This window comes from Rhipicephalus sanguineus, chromosome 5 (genome assembly GCF_013339695.2).
Source record: "Rhipicephalus sanguineus isolate Rsan-2018 chromosome 5, BIME_Rsan_1.4, whole genome shotgun sequence".
In the NCBI taxonomy this organism is placed as follows: Eukaryota; Metazoa; Arthropoda; class Arachnida; order Ixodida; family Ixodidae; genus Rhipicephalus; species Rhipicephalus sanguineus.
Genome location: NC_051180.1, coordinates 35,942,114 through 35,968,919, shown reverse-complemented (window position 1 = coordinate 35,968,919; position 26,806 = coordinate 35,942,114). Strand labels below are relative to the sequence as shown.

General features: G+C 48.1%; 1 protein-coding gene across 3 annotated transcripts in view; it reads right to left on the bottom strand.

Annotated features, from left to right (window-relative positions):
- Positions 1-7,830: 7,830 nt before the first annotated feature.
- Positions 7,831-26,806, bottom strand: part of LOC119393505 (guanine nucleotide-binding protein G(q) subunit alpha) — a 66,139-nt gene continuing 47,163 nt past the window's right edge. For all 3 annotated transcript variants that reach the window (XM_037660565.2, XM_049416265.1, XM_049416264.1), the window contains one exon: positions 7,831-12,353. In XM_037660565.2, coding sequence (XP_037516493.1) covers positions 12,271-12,353 — 83 coding nt within the window. In that variant the 3' untranslated portion in view covers positions 7,831-12,270. The remainder of the gene's footprint in view (positions 12,354-26,806) is intronic.

The window sequence follows — 26,806 nt, the reverse complement described above, 5'->3', positions numbered from 1 at the left end:
CCTTCTTTGTGCTTCAGCGGCGCGCTGCAAGTATCGAGCTGCTTCTCGTTCTTCGTGTGACATTCCAAGTTCTTGCTATCGCATTTATTGCTTCGCCCCTGCAGCGAAACTGTGACTTTTTGTCTATCAGCAAACAAAAAACGAACAGGTACACATAAGACGAGCGCGAACTAATTGTCACAGTTGTTACTTATTTCTGTTTGAACAGCGCGCTCCTTTCGCAAACGCGGTCGCTGCAGCGAGCGAAGCGAAGCACCCCACCGGCCACCCCTTCTTTCCTCGAGATAAGCGCACGAAAGCGACCACGCCCTGTAGAGCGAAGAGCAACGGCGATCGCAGGAGTGGCGCGCGCACGACGCGCCATCTATGTAGCCACTAAGAAAGCATGCTGAATTACGTGGTGTATATAAATAGCGCGCCGTTAGACGTTAGGCCACGACGGTGCTGTCGTGGCCTAACGTCTAATGCGGCGGGCTGCAAATCGAGAGGTCACCCGTTCGATTCCGCGCGTCAGAAAGAATTTCTGAATTATTTTTTTGCGATAGCAATTATATGGACAGTCTCGGCTGGAAAATGTCCGTCCCCGTCGCCGTCATTCACCGTATATGTATAAGTATGTATATATATAGAAAGGCCACAAAGAAAAATAATTAAGAAATTTTTTTCCGACGCGCGGAATCGAACGGGCGACCTCTCGCTTTGCAGCCCGCCGCGTTAGACGTTAGGCCACGACAGCACCGTCTCTCAGCCTGCTAACGGCGAGCTATTTATATACACCATGTAATTCAGCATGCTTCCTCAGTGGCCACATAGATGGCGCGACGTGCGCGCGTGTTGCGCGCTTTAAAGATCGTCGCCCCGCCTCTGCGAACGCCGTTGCTGTTCGCTCTACAGGGCGTCGTCGCTTTCGTGCGCTTATCTCAAGGAAAGAAGGGGCGGCCGGTGGGGTGCTTCGCTTCGCTTCGCTCGCTGCATTGGCCGCGTTTGCGAAAGGAGCGCGCTGTTCAAACAGAAATAAGTAACAACTGTGACAATTAGTTCTCGCTCGTCTTGTGTGTACCTGTTCGTTTGTTTCGTGCGTCCTGCTTTATGTTTGAGCAGTGCGCTTCAAGTGTCGAGCTGTGACGCATTAGTTCGCGCTCGTCCTGTGTGCGTTCCTTTCGTGCGTCCTTTGGGCTCGAGCGATGCGCTGGCAATTTCGAGCTGCTTTTTCTTTATGGCTTTTCTATATATATACATACTTATACATATACGGTGAATGACGGCGACGGGGACGGACATTTTCCAGCCGAGACTGTCCATATAATTGCTATCGCAATAATAATGTCACCTGCGTGTATACAGCGAACCCGGTCGTCGTTGTCTCACCTCCGCATGTCTAGTTTGCAAGAGGCTGTAACCCGACTTGAATGTGATCTTCCTTTCATGTGTATGATGTCCAAGGGAACAGAAGTTGAGATCTTGGCATATCAAAAATAAAAAATATATTCTACGCAGCCGTTTGTTGTGGAAATGTGTGTGTGTGTGTGTGTGTGTGTGTGTGTGTGTGTGTGTGTGTGTGTGTGTGTGTGTGTGTGTGTGTGTGTGTGTGTGTGTGTGTGTGTGTGTGGAAATGTGACGGTGTATCACAGTCAAAGAGGTGTGCGTAAGAGCGCGGCAGCCTCCCCCCCCCCCCCAATCATTTGAAAGGGGGCCCCAATTCTGCCCCATACCTTACTCAGTCAGACCTTACACGCCATTTTTTAATGCGCAGGGTTATGGCTACGCATGCGTTGTGACAATAATGACGACCGCGAGGACCACTGGTGGTGAATTAAAAGAACAGAATTACTTCCTACTTTATGCTCGGAAAGGCAGGGCCTATGGCAGGCCGTTGGGAGTGAGAAGCACGCCATCACTTCACTTTAACCTTTGCATTTATAAAGGAGCTTGTTTTTTTTTTCGGACTCGACAAACGGTGGGGGGGGGGGGGGGTGCAGCGGTAAGACTAGCCCCCCTCCCCCCCTCGCCGCCTCCCTGATGGAGAACCCTGCGCACGCCCACGATCACAGTGCTGGGAAATACAGTACACTCGGGAGATTAAAGGGGTCATGAACCACTTTTCCAAGTAATGATGTAATGACCTCAGTATCGGAGTTTACTGCCTCCCGAATCGATTGCCGCAAAAATTTCTCGAATCCGTCAAGAATCAGCGGAGTTACGGGGGTTTGGCGCACGCTCCCAGCGCTTTCTCTCTTTTCTCGTGCCGACGAGCGCACTGGAAGCTAGACAGGGAGGGATGGCATGGGGGAAAGAAGTTACGTCAGCGCGCGTCATGAAACGCGATCGCTCTCCCGCTGTGAAGCGCTCGCGCGAGTGCGGCTACCGTGTACTGAGGAGTGCGGCGCCGGAAAGTGGCGGCACCCCGCGGCAAGAAGCGCATCTGATCCGAACGCCGCTCTCGATTTACGTCGGCTATCGGCCAATAAGCATGCTATGTCTCTTGCGACGTAAACTGCCAGACGCCCCGCCCACCGACGAGAGTGAGAACCGGCTTCTGTTTGAAAAGAGGGCGCCTGGGGAAACGGCAACTTCGCGCTCCGCTTGTGGCCTTTACGCGGCGCGCACGACTGTAGTATTTGGCAGAGCAGTTCATAGCCGTGTCAGCTTTCCGCAGGATGTGTTTTTTCAACAAGCCCAAGGGGTGCTTCATGACCCCTTTAACCATTTGACGTACCTAAAGGTTGCAATAAATGCTTTCACGGCATCTCCGTTCTCCAAACTATTGCTCGCGACTGTATACATATTACACAGTCGAAGCAAGTCAAGGGCATCGCACTAGCATTTCTGAAGGTAGTGTTCCCGAATACCAGTGATGCTACCGAGGACTTCTGACTTGGAGCAATTTTTGGAGCAGCAAAATTTCCGTTTTGGAGCACTTTGGAGCAGCCAAATTTTCATCTTGGAGCACTTTGGAGCAGATAGTTTTGCATCTGGGAGCACTTTGGAGCAGCGAATTTTACATCCTGGAGTGCAATACAGAAGCATATTGCATTAACATTCAAGCACCTGAGTATTATTATGGGGCTCTTATGAAGGCTAGAAATATTTCGATTCATTGCAAATCTCATGGAAAAAATCACCTCAGGAGCATAGGCGTGCGCACAGGGGGGGGGGGCCGCCCCCCCCTAATCACCTAAAAGGGGGGGGCGCAAAATCTGCCTCGTACATTGACCCTTGCGTTAGCAATTATATGGATACTCTCGGCGGATTTTTGCCGTCGCCATTGCCGTAATTTTCCGTATAAAGTCCAAATTATTAACGTCACCACGTGCATTCTAGCCGCGGGTAAAAGCTTGCGAGCGCTGGCGACGAACGCGGCTGAAGCGGAGATTAAACTAGCCGGCCGTCTGTCTCCGCCGCACGGACAGCGCATGAGATAACATCTTCCCGCGTGCGGGCCTGCCGTCGATTGCTTATCAAACAGAGAGGAAACGCCCCGCCCGTCTTTCGTAAAGAGCATGAAGGGACGCCAGGGGAGCGGAAGGGGGGGGGGGGGCGCATCTTTCGAAGGGCGCAGTCGCTCGCTTGCGCGCGCGCTATCTCGAGGCATTAGGAGACGGCTCGCAAACTTGCTGTGCTCTCAACGCTTACTTCGCGTTTAGAGAACTCAGAGCAGGAAAACGCTTCGGTTCCTGGAGGGGCCATATTCCCTTAAAATAGCGTTTTGTTGAGTTACGCGAGATCGGATCCAAAAGAGTTAGCTGCTAGTCTTACTTCGTTTCACAATACAATTTTTTGGTATCGAATTCATTGCTTCGCTCTTAAGCGAAACTGAGTTTTTTTAACAGTTAGCTATTGACCCCCGAAAGCGAGGGGCGGACGTGTAAGATGGCGTAGCCGCTTCACTGTGGGCCGTCAGCGACGGGCCCGCTACTGACAGCTGCGCATTTGCGGCTGCTCCGACCAGGAGATATGATTTTACTAATAAGATGACATTTTTAAAAAAGCAAGCAAAAAAATTCGAATTGGAACCCTAGCACGTGAGCTCGAAAGGGCAGGGCCTTTTAGGGGGTATGTACCGCAGAGTGATTACAAACTCGGACGTGCTGGCGGAAGGAATTACGAAAAAGCTGTACGAGCCTCTGCGGAGAGCGCGTTTTGCTGTCGAGCCGACTCGCAGAACAGAAGCTGCGTCGGCACCGTGCATGGCATCGTGGCTTACTCGGAACCTACGCGCGAGCGCTATTTATTCAGCGGAATAATTCTTGGTCCATGATTGCGACTTTATTGGCAGCCCCAAGATCGAGCTGCACATGTTCTGACGCGCCGGGGGTGCGATTGCCGGTGATAGACGCCCCCAAACCCGAGACTTTGGCGCAGTTTGGCGCAAATTTCGTCGATATTATCAGGATGGCGCAGTAAATACAATTTGGCGCACTTTGGCGCAGGAGTGGAATCACTGCGAATACTATCTGTCCCGATGTCCATTCGTGGTGGAGACCAGTACCTTACAGCAGGGCTTAAAGCCAGGGGTGGGGGGGGGGGGGGGAAGGCGGCCCCCCCCTCCATTTCTTAAGGAGGGGCTCGCCCTCCCCTACCCCCATCGGCAGTCCAACTGTGGCACTGTGGCAGCCATTTGACAAGTGCTGTAGTCTATTTTTTAGGAGTAGTGTTTTGTGCGGGGAAATTATACTCTGCGATTTTCCGAATAATATGATTTAATCGCGATTATTTGGTTGATGGGGCGTCAACAAAACAGAAGAAAACAAAGAAAACAGGTATCGTTGTACTGCCGAATGCAATTAACCGAGACACTGAACACCACGGGCAACTCCCCCAGAAACCTCGGGTCACATCACCCTCTGCGACAAAGCTTCTTGGCACAGTATACGGTTTCACAAGGCACTTGATCGTGAAGCTACCTGCTCGTGAATCAGTATTGGTTCACCTTGGTCTCTTTAGTTTAGCACTCCATTTTCCTTCTTTTAGTTGTGCATTACAAGTCTGCTGTAATGCCAAAGTCGCATTTATTTTGCCTACCTTTTTTGAGCAAGTAGTACGGAAAATAAAATATAGCATAGCCGCGCCTGATGTTCTCAACCCAGTGAGTCAATTAAATTTATTTATACTTCGAGCTGACATATCTTTAAGCCTTCACATCCCTAGCTATTTCTGAAAAATCGTTCCCAAAACAACTTCATTTAATGCTTGATTGGATTGCCACGTTGAATAAATTCGGGACATACATTCGGAATAATGTATGTACTTGCATAGCATTCATAAGCATTTGCTCAGTTCTACAGACAGTTGGCTTCTCTGCACTGCGATCATTTCAAAATCCCCCCCCCCCCCCTCCACCGAAATTTCTTCGTACTGTCACGTACCGCCGACCAAAACAGCCACCTGCGCCGGAAATTATAGTATCTGGATTTTTTCTAGAATTCCTTTCCACAGTCGAAGAGACACTTCGGTGCGAACATTGCTGATTTGGGCTGGATCTCCTTGCTACGCCCATGGCGGCGCTGTAGCTGGCTGCCATGCTGGCTGCGCAGCGCATGACCGTAAAGGCCCGAACACACGTACGCATTGCAGCGCGTGACCTACGCGCTGCAACGCGTACGTGTGTTCGGGCCTTAAGAAATACCCTGCAAACAGAGGCGTAGTGCCATGTATTGCCATTCTGCGACGCAGCGACACGCTCATTAACGGGCTCCGTTTCCACACTGAGCCGTGCTACCGCGAATGAGTAACTATTGTTGACTAGCTGGACGCTCGGGAATAATATTGTGAATACACCGTTACGGCGAGGACGTCTTGAACTGAAAGGATTATATTATGCTAGCGGAGGGCCCATAAAGGGGGTGGTCATCTTTGACAGCTGTCCAGCGCGTTTTGTTCTCTTGCCCCTGTACGGAGAGCAGGAAGTCATTTTCGACAGTCTTCGTCTTTTTAACTACTTCCCCTCAAACGCGGGCGACAAGTACAGTACTTCACAGTAAGCCCATTTCGTTGCTCTGAAGGACCCTTTGCAGAAGTCTTCTACCTCTTCTTCTTCGAGCGCCTTGATGATGATATTAACGCAGGCAAAACCACAAATAGCATAGCCAACTGTAGCATGCGCACGCTCGCGCGAAAGAGAAGTCTTCTTCCTCTTGTTCTTCGAGCGCCTTGATGATGACATTAACGAAGGGAAAACCACATTTCCTCGACCACACGTTCGGCCACAGCTGCAAGGTCTGCGACCGCTTGTGGTTCGACAACCTGACCACAATCCTACTATAAAAACGTGTGACGTCTTTATATGACAGTAGAGGAATTGTATGCAGCATTCACGGTTTACCCGATTATCTCCGAGCCAGCTCCTCAATCATCATTCACTTCGTGGATATGGCGTGATTTTTTTTTAAACATGGGTTTATTGCCTACGAAATGCATGCGACGCCTTAGATGTTTTTCGTCCACAGACTCGCAAACATCAGCGTTTAAATATGTATTTTACTTCAGCATTTACAGTACCATGCTTGCCATAATCGGTGCAACGACTATGTTATAGCAATGCAACGTAAGTTAACATGGCTTTCATATTAAATTTCGTGACGTCGCTAAACCCAGAGGACCAGCTCCGGCTGGCGGGCGCGGCCAGGGCGACAGCTGCAAGCCATGGCTACCTGTAATAGGGAAGCCAACCACCTCTAGTCGAAGAGAACGCGCGCCTGGTTCTAAAATAGTGCGAGTCTCTCTCACGAGATAACCGAATAAAGCCCCGGGAAGAAAAGATACTCGTAGCTTAGACCAGAAAAGGCCCAGGTGTAATGATTTTACGATGTACACAAGAACGTGTGCCAATGTTCTACATAAATGTACAGGGTCAACCACATCTAAGGTGAACACCTCATTAGTATTGAAGCCGGTAAAACTAGAACATTAATTATACTCGAGGGAAATGTCTGTTATATGAAGTCTAATAATGGTGTCCATACAAACAATAACAATTTTTCGAATTATGTATTCAACATGTTTCTACGAGTCCTTGAATACTAAAGAGGTGTTTGCCTTACATGTGGACAAACCTGTACATCTTACATTTTCAAATTACTTTTATTATGGCTCCATCGCTTACATGTAATTTCTAACGCATCTGTATGTGTTCATCTACCCATTACGTAATACTGCTCTTCTTATTATGGAGTATTTGCAAATAAAATTTATTAAATTCATTTGAGGTTACCTGGTGGCAGTTAACAAGAGGCCATCCATTTCTCAAGCCAAAGTGACGCACTCAAGAAGTCTTAGAATTTTGAAGCAAAAACATACCTGTAAATGATTTATCATGTCAATCTTCCGACTTGAGACACTGGAACGCAAACTATACCTCTCAGATAAATTTGTGATTTACTCGATATTTAGGACAGTTGACCACAACAAAATCAAGTGTGTCAGGCACGAAGACACCAGTGTTCATCTGTGCAACGAATGGGTAACCACCAGTAATGTGCTTTTGAACGACCGTTCTTGTGCAGCAGCCTCTTCTTTGGACATGGCCACCTTCCTATGCTAAGGCCAACAAATCGGCCAAGCGAATGGCACAACCAATTGAACAAAAACACAGAGCCTCGTGAAGGCAATGTCACCACCCGCATGATGCTCTTTTAACCGCACAAATTTAGGCCACACATGTTCATTCAAACCTGTGCAGCTCATGCAACAAAAGTATGAGTTTATTCTAATATGCAACATGTAAAGAGTCCTTGCATCCACTGCACTCTTCAGCAAAACACGTGGAAGAGGCCACCCAAAGATTGAAGCTTCATCTTATGTGACAGAACAAATAAGGCAACACACCGCTCGTTTTCAAACGAGAATTTAAGAGAATTTATTCAATACTTTACCCAACGGTTGCATTAATTTGAATATTACAAATTTACACATCCATATAAAGGTAAAGTCCTCAAAGTGTGTGTGTGTCTCAGAGCTCATTCTGAGCAACCTGACAAAGCATTTTGTTTTCCTCAAGAGCTCGTATCATTTTATATATATTTATATATATGTATGTATAATATATACATGCACACACACAATACACGCACACCTTGTCCCGTACTAGGTGGGAGTCCGTTCCTGTTCTGTCTGGTGCTGCTACCTTCTGCACAATGGTCATGCGCACTGCAGTTTTCCCGGGGAGGGGGTGCAGCGCATCTCATCACTGAGGAAGCGCCATATACATTGTAATGAAAGTCCGTACAGCCACGCAGCGCGTCACAGAATCAACAAAAGAAACTCTTCATGTGTGTGCAGCACGAAAAAAAAAAGAAATAAAGAAGAGCCAACAATCAACATGACGAAAAACAAAAAAAAAGATGCATGACAAGAAACAAACAAGTCTCCTCTTCCAGCCTTCACACAACAAGCCGGAAACACATACTTTGCAACAAGCGTAAAGCAGCTGAAGAAACACCAGCATGACTTCCGCATTCAGCAGAACCCCCAAAATAAGTTTGGCAAGGCATCAGACAGGGGGGAAAAAATGCTCTGTTAAAACACAACAGGCAAGTATCCTACGAAACTAATATATATATATATATATGTTCCTCTCAACTATAAACGATGCTCCGAACAATACTGTACAAAACACAGGAGCAATAGTAATAATAATAATAGAGAAGAAATAATTAGGTTTTGTTCTAGATTGCGAAGAAAAGGAGACAGTAAGCTGCAAGCAGCAAATGCTCCAATGTGCCCCCCCCCCCCCCAACCCACATCTTTTTTGTGCGTAAGCTTATTAAAAAAAAATAAGATAAAGGGCTGAAAAGCAGAGTAAAGTGATGAGAGAATGTCAAGCGAAGTGCGGAAAGGAAGAAATTGCAGAGACGATTGGCCGAGCACGCGCACGCTATTCTCCTCCCAGCCTAGCCCCCCCACCCAGAAGTCCTCGGAACGTCACTGGTGTGCCCTCGAGAAAAAGTACAACTACCAAGTTCAACTCCTGCACCATGCACGTATGAAAGCGAAGTCCAGTGCTTTGAAAAAAACTCTGTCCTCCTGCCTTGAGTGACAAGAATCAGGTACCAAGTATGTTTTTTTTTTCTTGTTTCATCGAATAGGTCACCGAAAAGGGATTGTGGAGGTGTTTAAGGGTGGAGGGATGAGCCAAAGCGGGGACCACACATCAGGGGGGGAGGAAGTCCACCGTTAACTGCAACGAGACAACACAACACAGGGAAAGTGGAGGAGAAAAGTTGGGAGGTAGAGAGATTAAACGGACGTAAAAGGAAGGTGGGGGCAGGCTGTGAAGAGAATGGAGGACCAAGGATGAAAAAAAGCACTTTGGGAATGACAGTGGAAAGGGGGCTTAAGAAGGGGACCATATGCATCGCTCTATAAAACACTAATCATACTCTTTACATACTGTCCTCTTTTAAATAACTAGCGGTTTTTCCCCCTTATATATATATATATATATATATATATATGTAAAAAAAAAGATAGGCCTGACATACACATCATACTGAGATACACATTTTTTTGTCCTCTCGCATGCATTCAAGACTTCAAAAAGCTCACTTGCACGTTTTTTTTTTTGTTGTTGTCTCTTCCTGTCAAACAACACACACATACACGACAGTCGCACGATGCGCGCATGCGCAAGCTTATAAAAAACATCAGCATACACCCCCATTTTCATGTTTTTGCTTCTTCTGCTGCTGTTGTCTTTTTCACAGTCCTACACACATACTTCCAGCAACAGCAGCGGCAACAGCAGCAGCAAGGCATTGTGAAGAAAAGTAGAGAAGGGGGCCGGGTTCCAAGAGGGAGGGCAAAGTGACCAGGGGAGAGCATGTTGCCCTCTTGATGAGGGGCGCACTACACCTGTTGTAGCTGAAGACTACACACCCATTCACACACTCGGAAGGAAGTCTGCGTGAGTAAGTGAGACACCATGGTTTGGTTTGTTGCCCCCGTGAGGATGTAACGTCGCACCATAAACACTCTGGGATTGCGACGGTAAACGGAGCTTCTTGAGGAAAGCCTCTCGACCCACGTGGCAAGCAGACCTGCGCCGACACCGACACACGTCCAACCAAACAGGAGGACTAGCGTTTTCCCCACACTCACTCATGTCCCGGCGTTATCTTCTTCAACGTGGCAGTATAGTTATGTCCCAGCCCCTGCCTTGGAGTATGAAACATCCGCGAGAAAGGGTCTGTACCCTGAAGACTCCTAGGCTGCTCTCGAAATGTGCGTTGCCAGAAAAAAAAAAAAGATTAGAGAGATACATATAAAATACAGTGGACAGTTGTGTCTTGGTCATCCGCATGAAGCCTTTTCAAAGAATGAAAGGCATCCATGGGGAAAAGACCAAGTAACGCAGCAATACTCAATGTTCAATACATTATTGTAAATGTCAGGGGGCTGCCAGCTGGTACAATCGCTAAAACAAGAAAAATCAATAGCAACTCTGACAAAATCGTAAAACCAATACTGTGCGTTACACAGCGGATTTTGACAAGGCCCATCTGCAGAATGGTCAAAACTTCCGCTCTTATGAACACAGCAATTGATTGAAAATTGATTTTAAATAGGTGCACATATAGTTTGAAAAAAAAAAAAAAAAATAGAAGAGGGGGGGGGGGCAGAGAGAAAGAAAGCATGGTCATACTTTAGCAGCCTAAAAGAGGGTAGTCCTGCAACTGCACCTTCATCTGAAAAACTGCACTTATTTGTTTGCCCAATATCTAAAACATGCACGCACACATTCAAGACGCTGAGAATAGCAGGCGTAACACACTCATTCTAAGGAGACGCACAATGGCCAAAAAAGGAAACAAAGCCAGAGCTGCGTGTCCACAATACTGCTGCCAGGTGGTGGCTATGAGGCCTACTGTGGCACTGCAGGCGCCTTCTCGCAGAGCCCGTCTTGTTGTTTCCCCTCTCCCCCCTAAGCACTTGCACAACACACATTCCCACTGGTTGCGTTTAGTCACTGACAGAATGGTGTGCTTGCCAAGGAGCGCAGAATTGGACCCACAGCTGTTCCAGAACTCGCAATGACACACACTGCCACCTGCCATGTTGCCTATGTACAAAACGCTGACTAGGTAAGAGTTCAAAATAAAAACCTGCTGGAATTAAAAGAAAAATAAACTCATAAACTGGCAGATGGGTGGGAACTAGCGAACAACACGAGGAGAAAGCAAAAGTACGAAAAAAAAGAGAGAAGGAACTCGCATACAGATGTGCACCAACCACAAGCTTTTGTGAAGCATGGCAACTGGCTTCAAATGGACTGCCACAAAGTCCAAAGGCATGGACTTGTTTGCCCCAGTCATGACTTGAGCTTGTGAAGGGCAGGCAGGTTAACCAACCAGCAGTGAGTGTACTGTACTCACATACAACCATAGGCTCTGGCATTAATGTGCACCATCAATGCCTCACTAATGCAGTGTGGCAATACTTTTTTGTGATGCTTCCACCTACGCTGACCATGTGGCTAAAGTCCTTGCAGCTGGCAGGCAGCACACATCTAGACTCCTTTCCATTTGGCACTCCTTTAAAAAGCAGACTTAAAAAACAAAACACAGGCAGCATGTGCAGGGACAACACACATGGAGGAGCACAAATGTTCTTAAGTGGCTTTGGGGCCGCAACCCTTGAGAAGGTTGTCCCAAGCATGTAACACTGTTACACCTGCCAGACATGAACAGCAGCTGCTCACACAAAGTATACACTTTCTTAAAAAATGCAAAAGTGTTGCTGTAACAAATTTTCAGTGGGGCAAACTGACAGCAACAGTGTGGTGGGCATGGCATAATAAAGACAAAACTTGTAGGGCAGCGAGGCTAAAACAAGTGTACAGGCTGTGTGTGCGAGTCCAAGAAAAAAGGAGAAGCATCTGCCCAGGAGTGTGCGGCAACAAGGCATCTCTTCCATCCTCCCCAGAAATGGCACCACACAGAGAGAGTCGCAACCCCCCTGTCATGGGAAGGAGAGAAGGACTGTCATCTCTCCTGCTTCGTGGAAAAGCAAGCATGTGTGTTGTCCATATGTGCGCCAGCAAACTATCCACAGCGGCGTCGTCTTGGCATTGTGTCGCCTCCATCGGAGGAAGCAGGGGGGAACGTCGCCTCCGTCAGTTTGTCGCGGCAAGCGGTTGTCACCGAGCTTGTGATGTTCTCTCCCTCTTGCAAGCTGGTCGAGAGGGAGCAAGATGCGAGAAGGGGCAGAGAGAGAGAAGACAACCTGCCTCCTGGGGTGGGCTGGGGAAAACCTGTGGTCAGCTTCAGGCAGTTCCTACACTAGGTTGTACTCCTTCAAGTTCAGCTGCAGGATGGTGTCCTTTACGGCGGCGAACACAAACCGGATGTTCTCTGTGTCTGCACGCCAGAGAGGAGAACGGGGAAGGGAGAGGAGAGATGGCTTTCAGAAGAGCACGGCAATCGAAAGAGAAAGATAACTTCAGTGGTAAAAATGCACATCGTAACAGTCTTCCAACCTCGAGAAGCTCATTCGCACGAAAAGTTTTAGGGCTGGCAGTGTGATGATTACCTCGGCGAATATGCTGCATAACACTGGCTAGTAAGAGAGTCCTTCAATCCTTTTCTGGTCACGGAACTCCGCCGTCACGCTATAGGTGAGCTTTCTATGCTGCCCAAATCTGCCACAACGCGGCGCCACTGTGCCACAGAGGGCACCATTTGTGCGCTAAAATGCCTGCGCGGTGCAACACCTGCTGATAGTTGTGGTGCTTTCTGTGCACTACTTTTCGAGGCAGCTGAAGTGTTGGCGTGGGACGACGATGCCAAAGACGTGTTGCATGTGGGCGGGTGGTTCTGTTCACAAGAAGGCGCCGTTTGGTTTACAAAATAACAAGGAGCAACACGCAAAATGGAAGTGGGCCCTGCTAGACAGTGGTGATTACAACGTATTATTCACGTGTTGAACGGCGTTTGCTGCGTGTCGTGCATAGCTGTTGTGCGAGTGTGCAACTGCATGTAAGGTGAAGCATTTTAAAAGAAATAAACAGTTGGAAGTTAGCACTGTGTGTTCTCTCTTCTGTCCCCTCTTGGTGGTTGCGCTGCTAAGAATTTGTAATCATGGTGATTGCAACTTTGAATCAAAGTGCACACGCGTGTGCACAAAATACTTTGATGCCCCGGACATTGCCGCTGCCTGAGATTCCAATTTCACCTGCGTCGTTGTGTCCCTTGAACGTGAGAATTTGATGAGGAAGCCTGTTCATTACAGTTGCCGACCGTTTATTCGGACACCTTCGCGGCACTGTCACTTGTCCCACTGAAGTAATTGTCGCGTGCTCGAGGAGCACGAAAGAAAGCGACTCTCCACACGGCTTGCTGGTAACAAAAAGCGTTTATTTCAGAGGCGCCCGGAAGCGCCTGCTCTCGGGGTGTAATCCGATCCGCGCACCGGGAGGGCGCGCTGGGCTGTCCGTCGTTTACACTACGCGGCGCGTGCGTTACAGTAGGCGAGGCTCCATGCCACATCTCCCTCTCTTAAGTGACTACACCGTAACGTTCCAGCACAAACACTCTGCGGCCGGAACGGGTGGTGGTTGCTGGAACCCTCGATGTCTCTGCTGCAGCATCGTTGACTGGCTTGGGCAGTGAATTATTGCTGTCGGCTCGCAGCGGGTCACCTCGCTGGGACGAAGCTCCATTGTAGAGGGCAGCTAGCGGTCCCGCGACTGTCGACGGCTCGAAATCTTCGTCGTCAGTGTCGAAGACTAAAGAGGAGGGAAGCGATTGCGCTTTCTTCTGTGAGGCCGGCAATGGGACGAGCATCTTTCTGTTGCGACGCACGTGTCCGCGCTCTGTTTGGACCCAGTAGGAGCGGGGAGTGTCTGCTTGTTGAGTTATCTCCCCCTCGCATTTGAGGTCTCGCACCCAGACACGGGTGTTTGGAGAGAGAGAGCTGGTAGGTCCTTAGCCACATGACGACGGTTGAAGTTTCGCCTCTGGCGTTGTTTTGCTTCGAGGTCCCTTTTTGTCACTTGTTTGTTGTCGACGTTTCCGGGAACAAGGAGGGCAGGAAATGCAGGAACTCGAGAGCGTAGCTGGCGTCCCATGAGCAGTTTAGCCGGGCTGAAGCCTGTCGGCCCCGGCGTGTCTCTGTAGGCCAGTAGGGCGAGGTACGGATCGTCTGCTTTCTCGAGCAGATGTTTCACTGTTTGAACGGCGCGATCTGCTTCCCCGTTGGCCTGCGGATGAAGAGGGCTGCTCGTGGTGTGGTTGAAGCCGTATGCTTTAGCGAATTCTGCGAATGCCGAGCTCGAGAACTGCGGGCCGTTGTCGGATACCACTGTCACAGGGATGCCATGACGAGCGAAAATGCTTTTGAGGTGGTTAATGACGGCGTCTGCGGAGGTGGAAGCAAGGAGTGCAATCTCGGGGTACCGTGAGCGATAGTCCGCACATATCAGGTAGTTTTTTCCCCAAAGTTGGAATAAGTCGATCCCCACCATCTGCCATGGAAGCTCTGGTGTAGCTGTCGGCAGAAGTGGCTCGGCTCTTTGCGGTCGGTTTATAGCACAAGTTTCACAGTTAGAAACCATTCGACAGTTAGAAACCATTCGCTGGAGTTCCGATGAGATTCCTGGCCACCACACAGACTGCTTTGCCCTTGCTCTGCAGCGTCCGATGCCTTGGTGCCCCTCATGTAGGCGAGTGAGAATTTCGCTTCTCAGAGAATGAGGAATCGCCAGGCGCGTTTCGTACAGCAGGTAGTCATTGTTTTCAGACAGACTTGTTCGGCACTGCCAAAACGGAGAGAGGGGGGCTGGGACGCTGCGTTTTTCCGGCCATCCGTTGAGGCAAAAGCACAGAAGACGCTGGCAGACCTCGTCTTCCTTTTGAGCTTTCTTCACTGGATCGAAGGAGGAAGTTTGCAGATCCATGAGTGCGCCCTCTACGTAGGCGCTCACTTCATCACAAGTGAGAGTTCCCGCTGTCGAACTGCTTGCAGTTGGTGCTCTCGAGAGAGTGTCAGCAGTAGCAATACTTTTTCCTGGGACGTACTGCATGACGTAGCTGAAGCGCATGAGGCGCATGCAGAAGTGTTGAATTCGTGGTGGCGGCAGATCGAGAGACTCTTATCCCAGGAGGGTGATTAAAGGTTGATGATCTGTTTGAAAGGTTGCCGTGAGACCACGCAGGTATTCTTCGAACCGTTCGGCTCCCCAGGTTAGAGCCAATGCTTCCTTTTCTATCTGAGCATACCGCGTTTCGGCGGGCGTTAGGGACCTTGAGGCGAATGCGACTGGGCGGTTGTTACCATCCGGTTGCACTTGTAGCAGTCCTGCGCCCAATCCGTAGGCTGATGCGTCTGCTGAGAGTGTAGTAAGATATTCCGGATGGTATTTTGCCAAGCACTGGTCCGAACAGATGAGGTCCTTGATGTTTTGGAAGTCTTTCCTGAGCGGGGCCCCATGTCCACTCAGACGTTTTCTTGAGGAGAACGCGGAGAGCGGCTGTCCTTTCGGCCAAATTTGGCAGGAACCTTGCCAGATGGTTCACCATCCCTAAGATCCGGCGGACTCTGGCGACGTCTGTAGGCGGCGGGAGACACTTGATAGCCTCGACTTTTTTAGGGTCGGGACGTATGCATTGACTACTGATGACACAGCCTAGGAAGGTCACCTCCTTCACGCTGAAAGCACATTTAGAACGGTTGAGGGTGATTCCAGAGGAAGCAAGCTTCTTGAGAGTCGTGTCAAGGTTTCCATCGTGCTCGGCTTGATCGCGGCCAAAGACAAGAATGTCGTCCATGAGGTTGACGACTCCTGTTAGTCCGCTCAGGATTTCGGATATGCGTTTTTGGAAATACTCCGGTGCTGACGTTATACCGAATGGAAGTCTCGTGAAACAAAAGCGTCCAACTGGCGTAATGAATGTTGTCAGATCTTGGCATGCCGGAGAAAGAGGGATTTGGTGAAAGCCCGAATTTGCATCTAGTCTTGAGAAAACGGTTGCCTCACCTAATAAAGCGAGCGTCTGTTCAACTGACGGGAGGGGAAATCTTTCCCTGAGGACTGAAGAGTTGAGGCGGGTGAAGTCCACGCATATTCGGACACCTCCTGAGGGTTTCACTACCAGAACAATTCCGGCGCACCAGTCCGTAGGGCCTTCTACAGGGCGGATCACTCCTTGTTGTTGCATGCTGATGATCTCCTGCTCGACTGCTTTCCGTAGGGGCACAGGAATGTGCCTTGCCACGGTAACGGAATATGGCACAGCCGCGGGATTGAGGCGAATTGTGTACGCACCCGGCAGCAGACCTAGACCGTTGAAAAGTTCGGGATATCGTTCCTCAACGCGTTCCGTGGCACACAGAAACTTGACTAATCCCAAGCTTTCGATGGCAGGTAATCCAAGAAGTGGATGCTTCAGCTGCTGCACAACGTAGGCGACTTGGTTCGACCTTCGCGACCTCCACTTGATCGTTGCGTCAAACTTCCCGACGACCCGAAGTGCCCTGCCGCTCGGTCCTGAGAGGGTTTCGCTTGCTGGCTGGAGATGTTCAGGAATTCCAGCAAACGTAGCCGGGACAACAGAAACTTGAGCACCGGTGTCGATCTTTGCGATCAGTGAATAGCCGTTCAGGTCAACTTCGACAAGCCTTGAGTCGTGCTGAGCGTCGGCTGGTTGGTTTACCGCCCCAAGAAACATCGCTGAGGTTCCTTGCTCGAGCGTTGAGATGTCTCTTGACGGAACTTTTCTGCAAACACGAGCAAAATGTCCCCTTGTGTTGCACTTTGAGCACTTCTCAGTCTTTGCTGGGCACAGAGAACGAGAATGAGGCGCTCCACCGCAGTAGCCGCACGATTGACTATTTGATTTCGTGGCGTTGTTATGCGGTCGCGGTAGGTTCTTGCCTTTGCCGCGGTGATTGTGGGAGACGGCGTCGAGACCGGTGTACTCTAACTTGAAAGAGGACGGTTCCCCGGAGGCCTGAAGGAGCTGCTGCTGCTGCTTGTGCACGGACTCCTTTTGGCGTGCCTTAGCGAGCGCCATGGCGAGTGTGAGGTTAGCGTCCATCTGTAGGGCTTCGCAGAGCTTCTTGTCGCAGAGTCCAAGTACGAAGCAGTTGCGGATGAGGCGATCCCGCAAGTCACCGTAGTCGCACCTGTCTGCCATGTTGTATAGGGCGGTGACGTATTGGTCGACGGTCTCAGAGGGCTCTTGCTCCCGCCGATTGAAGCACGCTGACTCGTACACAACGTTTCTCGTTTGGACGAAGTGCGAGTCAAACTTCGCCTTGACAAGGTCAAAGTTTTTGCTGTCTTCTGTGGAGAGCGAGAACGTGTTGAAAATTTGTCTTGCTTGGCGACCCATTACGTAGAGCAGAGTTCGCACCTGCATTTCACTCTCTTGGTGGACGAGACCCGATGCAAAGTGGTAGTCGTCGAACTCGAGGATCCATGCAGGCCACTCGGAGGCTTGATCAAACGTAAATGGCTCAGGAGGCTTTAAAGAGAAGCCTGTCGCGGCGTTCGTAGCTGCCGTAGCGGAGTCCGTCATCGTGGTCGTTGGAGACCGTTGAGGACGACGAGAGCAGAGGCTAGAAGAGACGGCAGCAGGATCCCACTTCTGACACCATGTCGTGTGCTCGAGGAGCACGAAAGAAAGCGACTCTCCACACGGCTTGCTGGTAACAAAAAGCGTTTATTTCAGAGGCGCCCGGACGCGCCTGCTCTCAGGGTGTAATCCGATCCGCGCACCGGGAGGGCGCGCTGGGCTGTACGTCGTTTACACTACGCGGCGCGTGCGTGTTACAGTAGGCGAGGCGCTATGCCACAGTAATGTAAGCTCACGACCGAAAATTCAGATGCCTCACAGCGCACCGTTCGATTTCTTTGGACTCCGGCTGCCTCATCGTGAGCGACTTCGAATGCCATGATACACTGTAAGCGATGTTTACAATATTTTGCTAAGTTGCCAGCACTGAAAGGTTGCACTGGCTAATGTTAAAGGTCATGCCAGTGTCAAAATCCATACAGAAATTACAAGTGATGATCTCGAAGGCTATGCTTTTCAGCTACACCTAATGGTTGCCTTTTGGCTTTAGCCAGTCAGGTATCCATTGAATACCAAGCCAAGCCACGCTCGAAGTCTGCTCGGTACGACGTTTGAGGGTGATCGCTGATACACTTCTTGTGCTTTGTGTTTTGCTCTCTTGTTTGTTGCTTGGCGTGCGAGGCCCGATTCTGCTGAAAGGGCTCCGATGGCACCCGTTCCATCTGCGCTGTAGGTACTAATGAAGAAACGCGGCAACTACAGGACACTGACGATGGCGAAAAAGCAGTGATTATTCACCAAGTAAGGCGGCGGACGTCAATCCAAAGTTGTTCAGGAGTTTTCGCTGAGTTGGATAATGATGAGGTCCGGTCCTCGAACCAGCGCCGATAGACAGTGACCCCAATGATGACGCACGTCCCCCCCCCCCCCCACCGCCTTCAAATGCTGATTTAGCGAGGCCGCAACAGCGCTATTGTCAATCTACAGCAATGGCCAAACACTGGCTGAAGTGCATGCCGACTTGGTCGAGCGTAAGCGTGTGTGTGTGTGTGCAGATGCATGTCAATAAATTTTCCCGGCCACTGGGACAATAAAGGTGCTTCTTTTCTCGTGAATTCTTTTTTTTATCTGAATTATTTGGACTTTCCGGTGGTTCCCGCAGAGTCCGAATAAACGGTCGGCAACTCCATTTGTGTTTCTTGTATCTGTACCATGCCTTTAACAAAGCTATTCATTACCTGAGGCCGTCTGCTGTCTCTCTGCCTCTTATTTTACAAAATAAACAAAACATACTATTTGCACGTTGTTTTTGCTCCAACATGTTATATTTTTTTCTAACTGAATCATAGGATTATCATGTTTTCATTCTAATTTTGTCCATGATAAGAACATAAGTATACAATATTTTGCCCCTTTGTAACCCATTAACAATATAACTTATTGGGCATTAAAAACCAAAATATCTAGACTTGTCATTTCTGCGTCGGATGCACGAGCAGCATGAGTAAGTGCTGGGCTTACTGACACTTCTATAGAACACTGCTTGCTCATAAAAATGTCTGGGGTTTCAGGGCTAAAACTATTACATGATTACGACGCATGCCATAGTGGAGGCTCCGGAGCATTTTGGACAGCTGGGGTTGTGTAGCGTGCCCACGGGCCTCTAGTATTTCACCTCTATTGAAATGCGACCACTGGCGCTGTGTTTTCTAGGTCAGCAGCCGAGGAGCGTATACGCATCGCATGGTGACAGACCACTTTATCAGATAATTGCCTAATTGCAATACAGTTTCAACTGTGCATGTTGGAGGCCGTTTAAACGGCCGCCTTTCGCTTGGGGTGAAAAAAAAAAAGTTTGTGTACTTAAAGTTGGTCTAAGGCCTTATGATGATCAAAAATGTATCCATAGTCTCCCACTCCACCGTGACTCATAGTCAAGGTGATTATGGCGCATCAAACCCCCGAATTTTTGTTTCATTTAGACTGAAACCGCCGTAAGCTGCATGTCTTGAGCGGCGATTCTTTTCACCCAGGTGCTGATTTCAAGACTTACGATGCACTCAGGCACTCATTTAAGCGCGTTGCGTGTTAAATGTAGCTTCGTGCAAGTAAAGAAACTGTCGTGGATGTTTGAAAACTAGAATATCAAACTGCCCCATGGACAACCACAGTGGCCGCAGCACTCACATGCCCTTTCATGCACAGTTGGCGGGCGCTGGCTCCATATGAAACTGCGGCGGAAGTTTTGTGACCGGAAGAGCATAGAAGGACTCTGCTAGTAATAAAGAATTTTCTCCCATTGCCTTCAGTGCACATTCACTCATAAACAAAAATGTGACGAGTGCAGTGCCATGTAAACAGCTGGCTAAGGGGCACTGCTCGTAACAGAGCACACATTCTGTAAGATTGCTTTTTAAAAAGATTGCTTCGAAGCCAATAGGCACGACGCCAGCAGCTCCAATAAGGTCTCATGCAAGACATGACATAACACAAGGAAATATAATTAAACGTAGTAAAACTACCTGTAAGTCCAATGATGGTCTTTAAACTGAACGATGGTTAGCTAGTGATCTACTAATTTAAATTATATATTAGAAACAAAGGTTAAAGAGGTCAGAGACTGTGGCCTCCACATGCCACTTGATAATCTGAAATGGCTACAGTTATAGCAATATGAAGACACATGACAAGACCGATAACACGTGTGCTTATACACTAGGGTCAATATGACAACCAATAAAAATGCTAATTCCTGCACATGAAGCCCATTACATGATTCTCATTCACTGCCATGAAGCTAATGAGCTCATATAGCAATTATCTGCACTGCACTGTCAAAGATTTTGCTGTACCAAGCACCACCAGCAAAACGTATACACATTAAAATTTTAAATGTGCTTTTCCACCAGAACTTTGGTTACAATGGGCAGCTGCTTCAAAATGTGTAGGCACCAATATACCAATGTAATAGTAACTGGAGCATGTGGCCAGCATGTCATGACAATCCGAAGGAATGACCAGTGTGTTCTTAAGCCATTAGCACAACAGGAATAAACATAAACACAAGACAAGCAGCACACGAACAGAACAGTGCCATATTCTGCAACTCCCCATTTCTTGTTCACTTTTGCCGTCATGCGCAGCAAACCAAGGATCTAAACAACTTGCCACAGCCAAATTTCTCCCAAACAGGAATTGCAGCACCCACTAAACATTTTGAGTACTACCATATTTACTCGAATCTAGGCCGGCCCCAATTCTAAGCAGACCCCCGACATTCGCAAGGCCAGAAAAAAAAAAACTTGATCATTGTACTCGAATCTAAGCCGAGCTCCCCCCCCCCCCCCATTTTTGCACATCGTTTTTCCGAAAAAAAAAAAAAAATCGGCTTAGATTCGAGTAAATACGGTATATGGCCAGCATCTGGTTAGGACAAGAAAATAATTCCTTCCATTTTGAAATCTCAGTTGCTCAAATACAGAAGGGCCAAATAAATTTCATGAACACTATCACAGAGGAGCTGAGCTGATCTCAATCACACCCAGGAGCTTGATGCATATGTAGTGACATGATAAAGCTTTACTGTGAACAGAAAGGGTAGTATGGTTTTATCTCTTGCTGATACTTGAAACAGTCCAGCGTCCTTTGGTTTTCAATGATAAGGGAAGGAAAGCTGCGTGTTACAGACAGTTTACTCTAACAAGGCTGTTTGTTATCAGGCATGCATGATAACACGGCAATCGACTGCTTTACAAGCAGCAAAAAAGAAAAAGAAATCCGATCACTATAAGGTGAGCTTCAGCAGAGCAACAACAAAACTTTTGCCATTATGTTTGTACAGCCGAAATGTGCATTTCTGTGCCGGTACTGCGCCATTTCCTGTAACAATGACACGCCTATGAAAGCGTATCCACTTTCCAACATTTCACTGTGACAGAGTTCTGTGAAATGGTGAATCAATAGCAGAGATTTGTCCGATTGTTATCTTGCAAGCCTATGACGCTACCATCACCAGGATCGATCCCATACCATAATAAAAGACAAAAATGCAATGGAACTGAGAAGCGAACCAATGGACACGTACCACCCAGCCAAGATCCTCATGCAGTTTAACCCTTTGAGACGCTATGTACAGTGGAACCTCGTTAATGCGTACCTGCCGGGAACGCTGCATAACTACGCACTAAACGGTAGTACGCATTAACCACGAAGTAAAAAATTTGCATCTCCTCGTGTACGCCATCGCCTCCAGCAAAGAAATAAATACAGTGCCACAGCAAATGTTGCCTAAAGTACCCACTGCAAAGCCTTTTCTTTCTTTTTGCCAAAGTGGAGAAAAGATTCTGGTACTCTCGCACGACCGTCCGATAGTGCCGATCGCGCGCGGTGGCGACGCCAATGAGCATTTCCAGAATGGACAGTATTGGCTTTCCGCGATATATGTGCGAAGGCCGCCGCCTCACCTTCGTTCTTTTTCGATGCTTACCCGCAAAGGCGTCGTCGCAATCGCGCAGAAGTCAGAATCAGTGATCGACGGATCTACGCACTTCTCGAAAAGACAGAAAACCTTTGGCAGCTCATTGTGGCGTTGGGAAGTTCAGCGGCGCAGTAAAATTTTATGGCACAAAACGTTATTGCGGTACGCAGGGTACGCACTAACCGGTAGGCATACAGCAAAGCACTACGGCTTAAGTGGTGAGCGAATGCATTAGGCTCTATGAGACTCGGTCGTGGATTCGTCGCAACTACGTTTTAACCGTTAGTACGCTTAAAGCGGGTACATATTAACGAGGTTTGACTGTACACAATTGTGTACACCGCTTGTTTTTGCTATTTGTATTGACTAGGGGCTAAGAAAGGGCAAGATACGTTGAGCTTTGAATGAATTGAACCTCCAGCATAATAAATTTGTCTTCATTTAGCTTCATTCTGCAGTGTACTGTTGCATATCATCACTTTGGTGAAGGCACTACCATATTCGACGAGTAGTTCGACGTGCCGCTTCCCGTTACCCACGTAAAAAGTAATTTTTTTTCTTGCTCAACATGCACATAACCAAAAATGAATTTGCACTATATTTCTAGCCTGAGATTTCAGCCTATTTATGCAAAAATGGAGCTTGAATGACTTCAGAGTAAATAGTTATTTAATTACAAAGTAATTAGCAGGGGTGCAACAGCTGAAATAGGATTAGGAGCAATTTGTGGAGCAGAAAAATGTTTTTGGAGCACAAAAATTCAAATTTGGAGCAGGTTATGAGGAAAAAGAACTATGGATCTTTTTTTTTGCGTGAAATCCCAAATTAGGAGCAGTTAACAAGGAAGGCTTACTTTTAGAAAACGAAAATATGTACACACCTTTTAACATCAGCTAACTCGTGCACGTGGACATGAGCACTGCTATTTTAAGTGTGCTGAACCACCCCACAGTGCAAACAATGACGGGTTAGGGTAAAGGTTAAGGTCCGATGATGATGCCCAAACTGCAAAACAATGACGAAGTCCACATTATCATTTGCAGCGCCTGTCAAATATTTGACAGGCGCTACGAATACTAATGTGGACCTGCCAACCTGGCGACCTCAAAATTCGGGAGTTCGTAAAGCAGGAGTGAGTGGGGGTGACCAAAGGAGAAAACTGCCGTACGTTTTTGTTTATTATTTCTCAGGGCTGCAGGAATGACATACACAGCTCTGAAAGATCGCCTGTAACTTTTTTAAATGTCAGCAATTATACTAGTACTTGTAATTATACAGTGCGTGCACGAATGAGTAATTAAGGAACAAAATTTGCTGTATCCCGTGACAGCTAGTACTAACAGCCCCTTCTGAGAACATCTGAGAACGCTTTTTCTCAAGAAAACAGTGTACTGCAACAAAAGTGGCTTAAAAAAGCGTTCTGCACATGATAGAACAAGGCAAAGAAATTTTAGAACCACTGTCCTTTTTTATTTTCTTTCGCAGTGAAGTTAGCAGGGGTGCAACAGCCGAATTAGGATTTGGAGCAATTTTTGGAGCAGCAAAATGATGCTTCTGGAGCACGAAAATCCACATTCAGCAGTTGGAGTCAGTTACGGGAAAAAGAAACGAGCAGTTTTTTAGCCTAAAATCCCAAATTTGTGGCAATACAACAAATAAGACTTACTTTTAGAAAACAAAAATATGTACAAACTATTTAACACCAGCTAACTCATGCACCGTGCACGTGAGCACTGCTATTTCAATAAAAGCAGTCTGCTGAATCACCCCCAAAGTGCTACTAACGTCAAAGTCCACATTAGCCCGTGTAGAGCTTGTCAAACCATTTGACAGGTGCTGCATATGCTATTGTGAATCTGCCGACCTGGTGACCTCGGAATTCTGGAGATTTTCAAAGCAGGAGCGAAAGGGGGTGGCGAATAAAGAAAATTGGTGTACATCTTTGTTTACTGTTTCTCAAGGCAGCAATCATACTAGTAGTGGTGTGTGCGCGCATGAGTAATTAAGCAACAAAATGTGCTGTGTTCTGTGACAGCAAGTACTAGTAGACCCTTCTAAATCAGAGCATGCTTTTCCACACAGCAAAGGTGTACTGCGGCAAAAGTGGTCTAAAAAGCGTTCTGCACATGATAGAACAAGGCCAGGAAATTTTAGAACCACTGTCCTTTTTTTCTTTCTTTCGCGGTGATGTTAGGGTGTAGTGAACTAGTAGTTAGCGTTATGGTCTGCGCATCTGGATTAGACTGGATGATGATGCGCAAACTGCAGGTGATTAAGGGGGGACGCGCCTTTCGTATCGCGCAAAATGGCAAAAAAAAATCGATTTTTTGAAAATCATATTTTCAGTTTCTGTAGCCCTTTTCCTATCAGATTCCAGAATATCTTCACTGAAAACCACCTAGAAGTGCTTTAAAAATTTGTTGCACTTGCTGAGGTTGCGAAAATTATTGTGGAGATCGCAAAAAAACAGTGCTTTTCAAAAAACTTGCTCCGCAACGGTACAACCGGGCGCCGCCATTTTGAGCTTGTCGTAAAGAGCATTTCTTCGTTTTCAAATTCCCCGCCTCAGCTGGCTCCTCCCTTCGAAAACAAGCGCACAAAAAGCAAATCTCTGAAGGTCGTTTGGAGGCCTGCGATTGGCCGCGTCCGCCATGTTACTCTAGCACGCCTCGCCACTGGTCCGATGCTCGCTCCGAGAGGACAGTCGTCTGCTGCTTACGCGTCGCGATATTACCTGATGTTACGATTGTCGAAAATCGCGCGACTTAAGCTGTATTCCCACGACGGACGTGATCGCGGACGGATCAGTCACGTGACAGGTGACGTGATTCGGATCTGTCCGCAGCCAGCATTCACACGACAGGGGAGAATTCACGCTACAAGCAAGGATTTCGGCATTGCTCCCCGAGGATCCCAACTGTGATTTGGGCCTCCGTCGTTTCACGAATCGCTCTGCGCGGACCGAAGCAGGGACGCGTGAACGGCTGACGTATGGTGACATAGTATGCAATCCGCAGGCTCGAATCGCGATTCCATCCGTCGTGTGAATACAGCTTTAGTGACGCGTTCGCTCTCGCTCTGTGTGCATGGGTCGACGATAATTTAGAATATGATTAACCTGTAGTTCGACAGCTGCAAGTGGAAGCGCAGTCATCAGTGTGCGATAGACGATAGCGTGCCGCGCTCGTCGCGAATATCACAGATGCGCGTCTCGGGTAGTTCAGCTTGTCAGCACTTCGTCCTCCGTGACGAAGAACTTCGCGAGACTACGCTTTGTACTCGCGATCGAACAAGACGTGCTTTGAAACATCGGGCACCGCGGCTACGCACACCGCGACCGAGCTTACTGCTCGGAGTCGTGGATAGGCCTAACTCCGCTCATGGCGCTGGTTTACGAGACGAATCCAAACTTTGCGGGCAAGGACACCGCGCTAGCGGACACGCCGCACTGTGCTTTGTTGCAAGCAACAAATCACATCGTCCGCTGGCTACTCGAAAGTGCGGATGGGCATTTTACGCATCGGTAGCGAACGTCCCGGCCAAGCTCGTCGCGCATTGACCGCTCGGAGCAGTGGCTAGCAAATGCGAGACCAAGCACATTACGCGCGCCGATTTTTCGTCGCCGCGGCTACGAGCACTGCGCATTGTCACCGAATGCCGCCAGCCAGCATATCGTGCGCCGACTTCCCGGACCCCGCGGCCGAGTACATCAGCATATGAAAGCGCTGGTGACGCTATTTAGGCACGCTTGGATTCGTGCTTAGTATCACCGCTAACTCTGATGAATCTTCTAAAATAACCAAAGCCTCGCAAATTACAGTTTCCGCAAACGAGTGGATGATGAAACGCATCACAGGCGAGGTTTGCAAATGAGCGTGGCGTGTGTGAAGCAGGGAGTTGAATTTATATCTGACCAACTCGCGTTATTGAATAAACTGCTCATGTATTTGATCCCAGAAATGTTTGCAATAAGTGTGCCAATTTTCATCAAAACCTATGAAGGAATAAGAAAGTTGGTACTGAATGCTACGTCCCCCACCTTAATTTTATTCAGAAGGTCACTGGAAAAAATTACCTCCGGCACACATCCATTATTTGTGATGGAGACAGTGATACTTCCCTCACTCTTTCTGAAGAAAAAAACATACGGATTTATTTCATTGGCTAAAGAAGACTGTATAAATCATGTCAAAAAGAGGATGGGTACAGCTCTGCCAACACCTGTATCAAGAAGTAAAAAAGACCAACCACTCGGAAAATGGGGCGGCCTGACTCAAGACCTGATTAAAAGACTGACTAGTTATTATGGTATGGCTATCCGTGTCAACGTTGACGTTAATGACATGACAAAGGCCATAATGGCAACGTACGTTCTATCATGTCACCGAGATGAAGAGCGGAACCATGAATTCTGCCCAATTGTGTTTCTAAGCTGGTGCAAGTACCGTGCTTGCAGAAGCTGAAGGCAAGGCTCCACCACCACACACGTATAAATTGGCAGCACTGCATTGCTGCCAGTCTACTAAAACCTGACCACCCTCAGCTGCTCTGCTGTTGCCAAAACAAACAAAAAAAACTTCAAAATGCGGCCGAGAGTCTTCATTCAGTAGTTTGGTCAATTCCACCAGAAGAGCTAAACGCTTCACTGATTTCCGCCGGAACAGCTGTCAATGAGGCAGTCTGCAAGTATAATACTGGCACTCTCTATGCTTATAGAGAGTTCTGGGCATCACTTGGCCCGAAGCCTGGAAAACATTCCATTCAGAGCTGCAGAGAAGGATACCATACGGGCAAAAAAGGCACCAAAAGTGCACCAAAG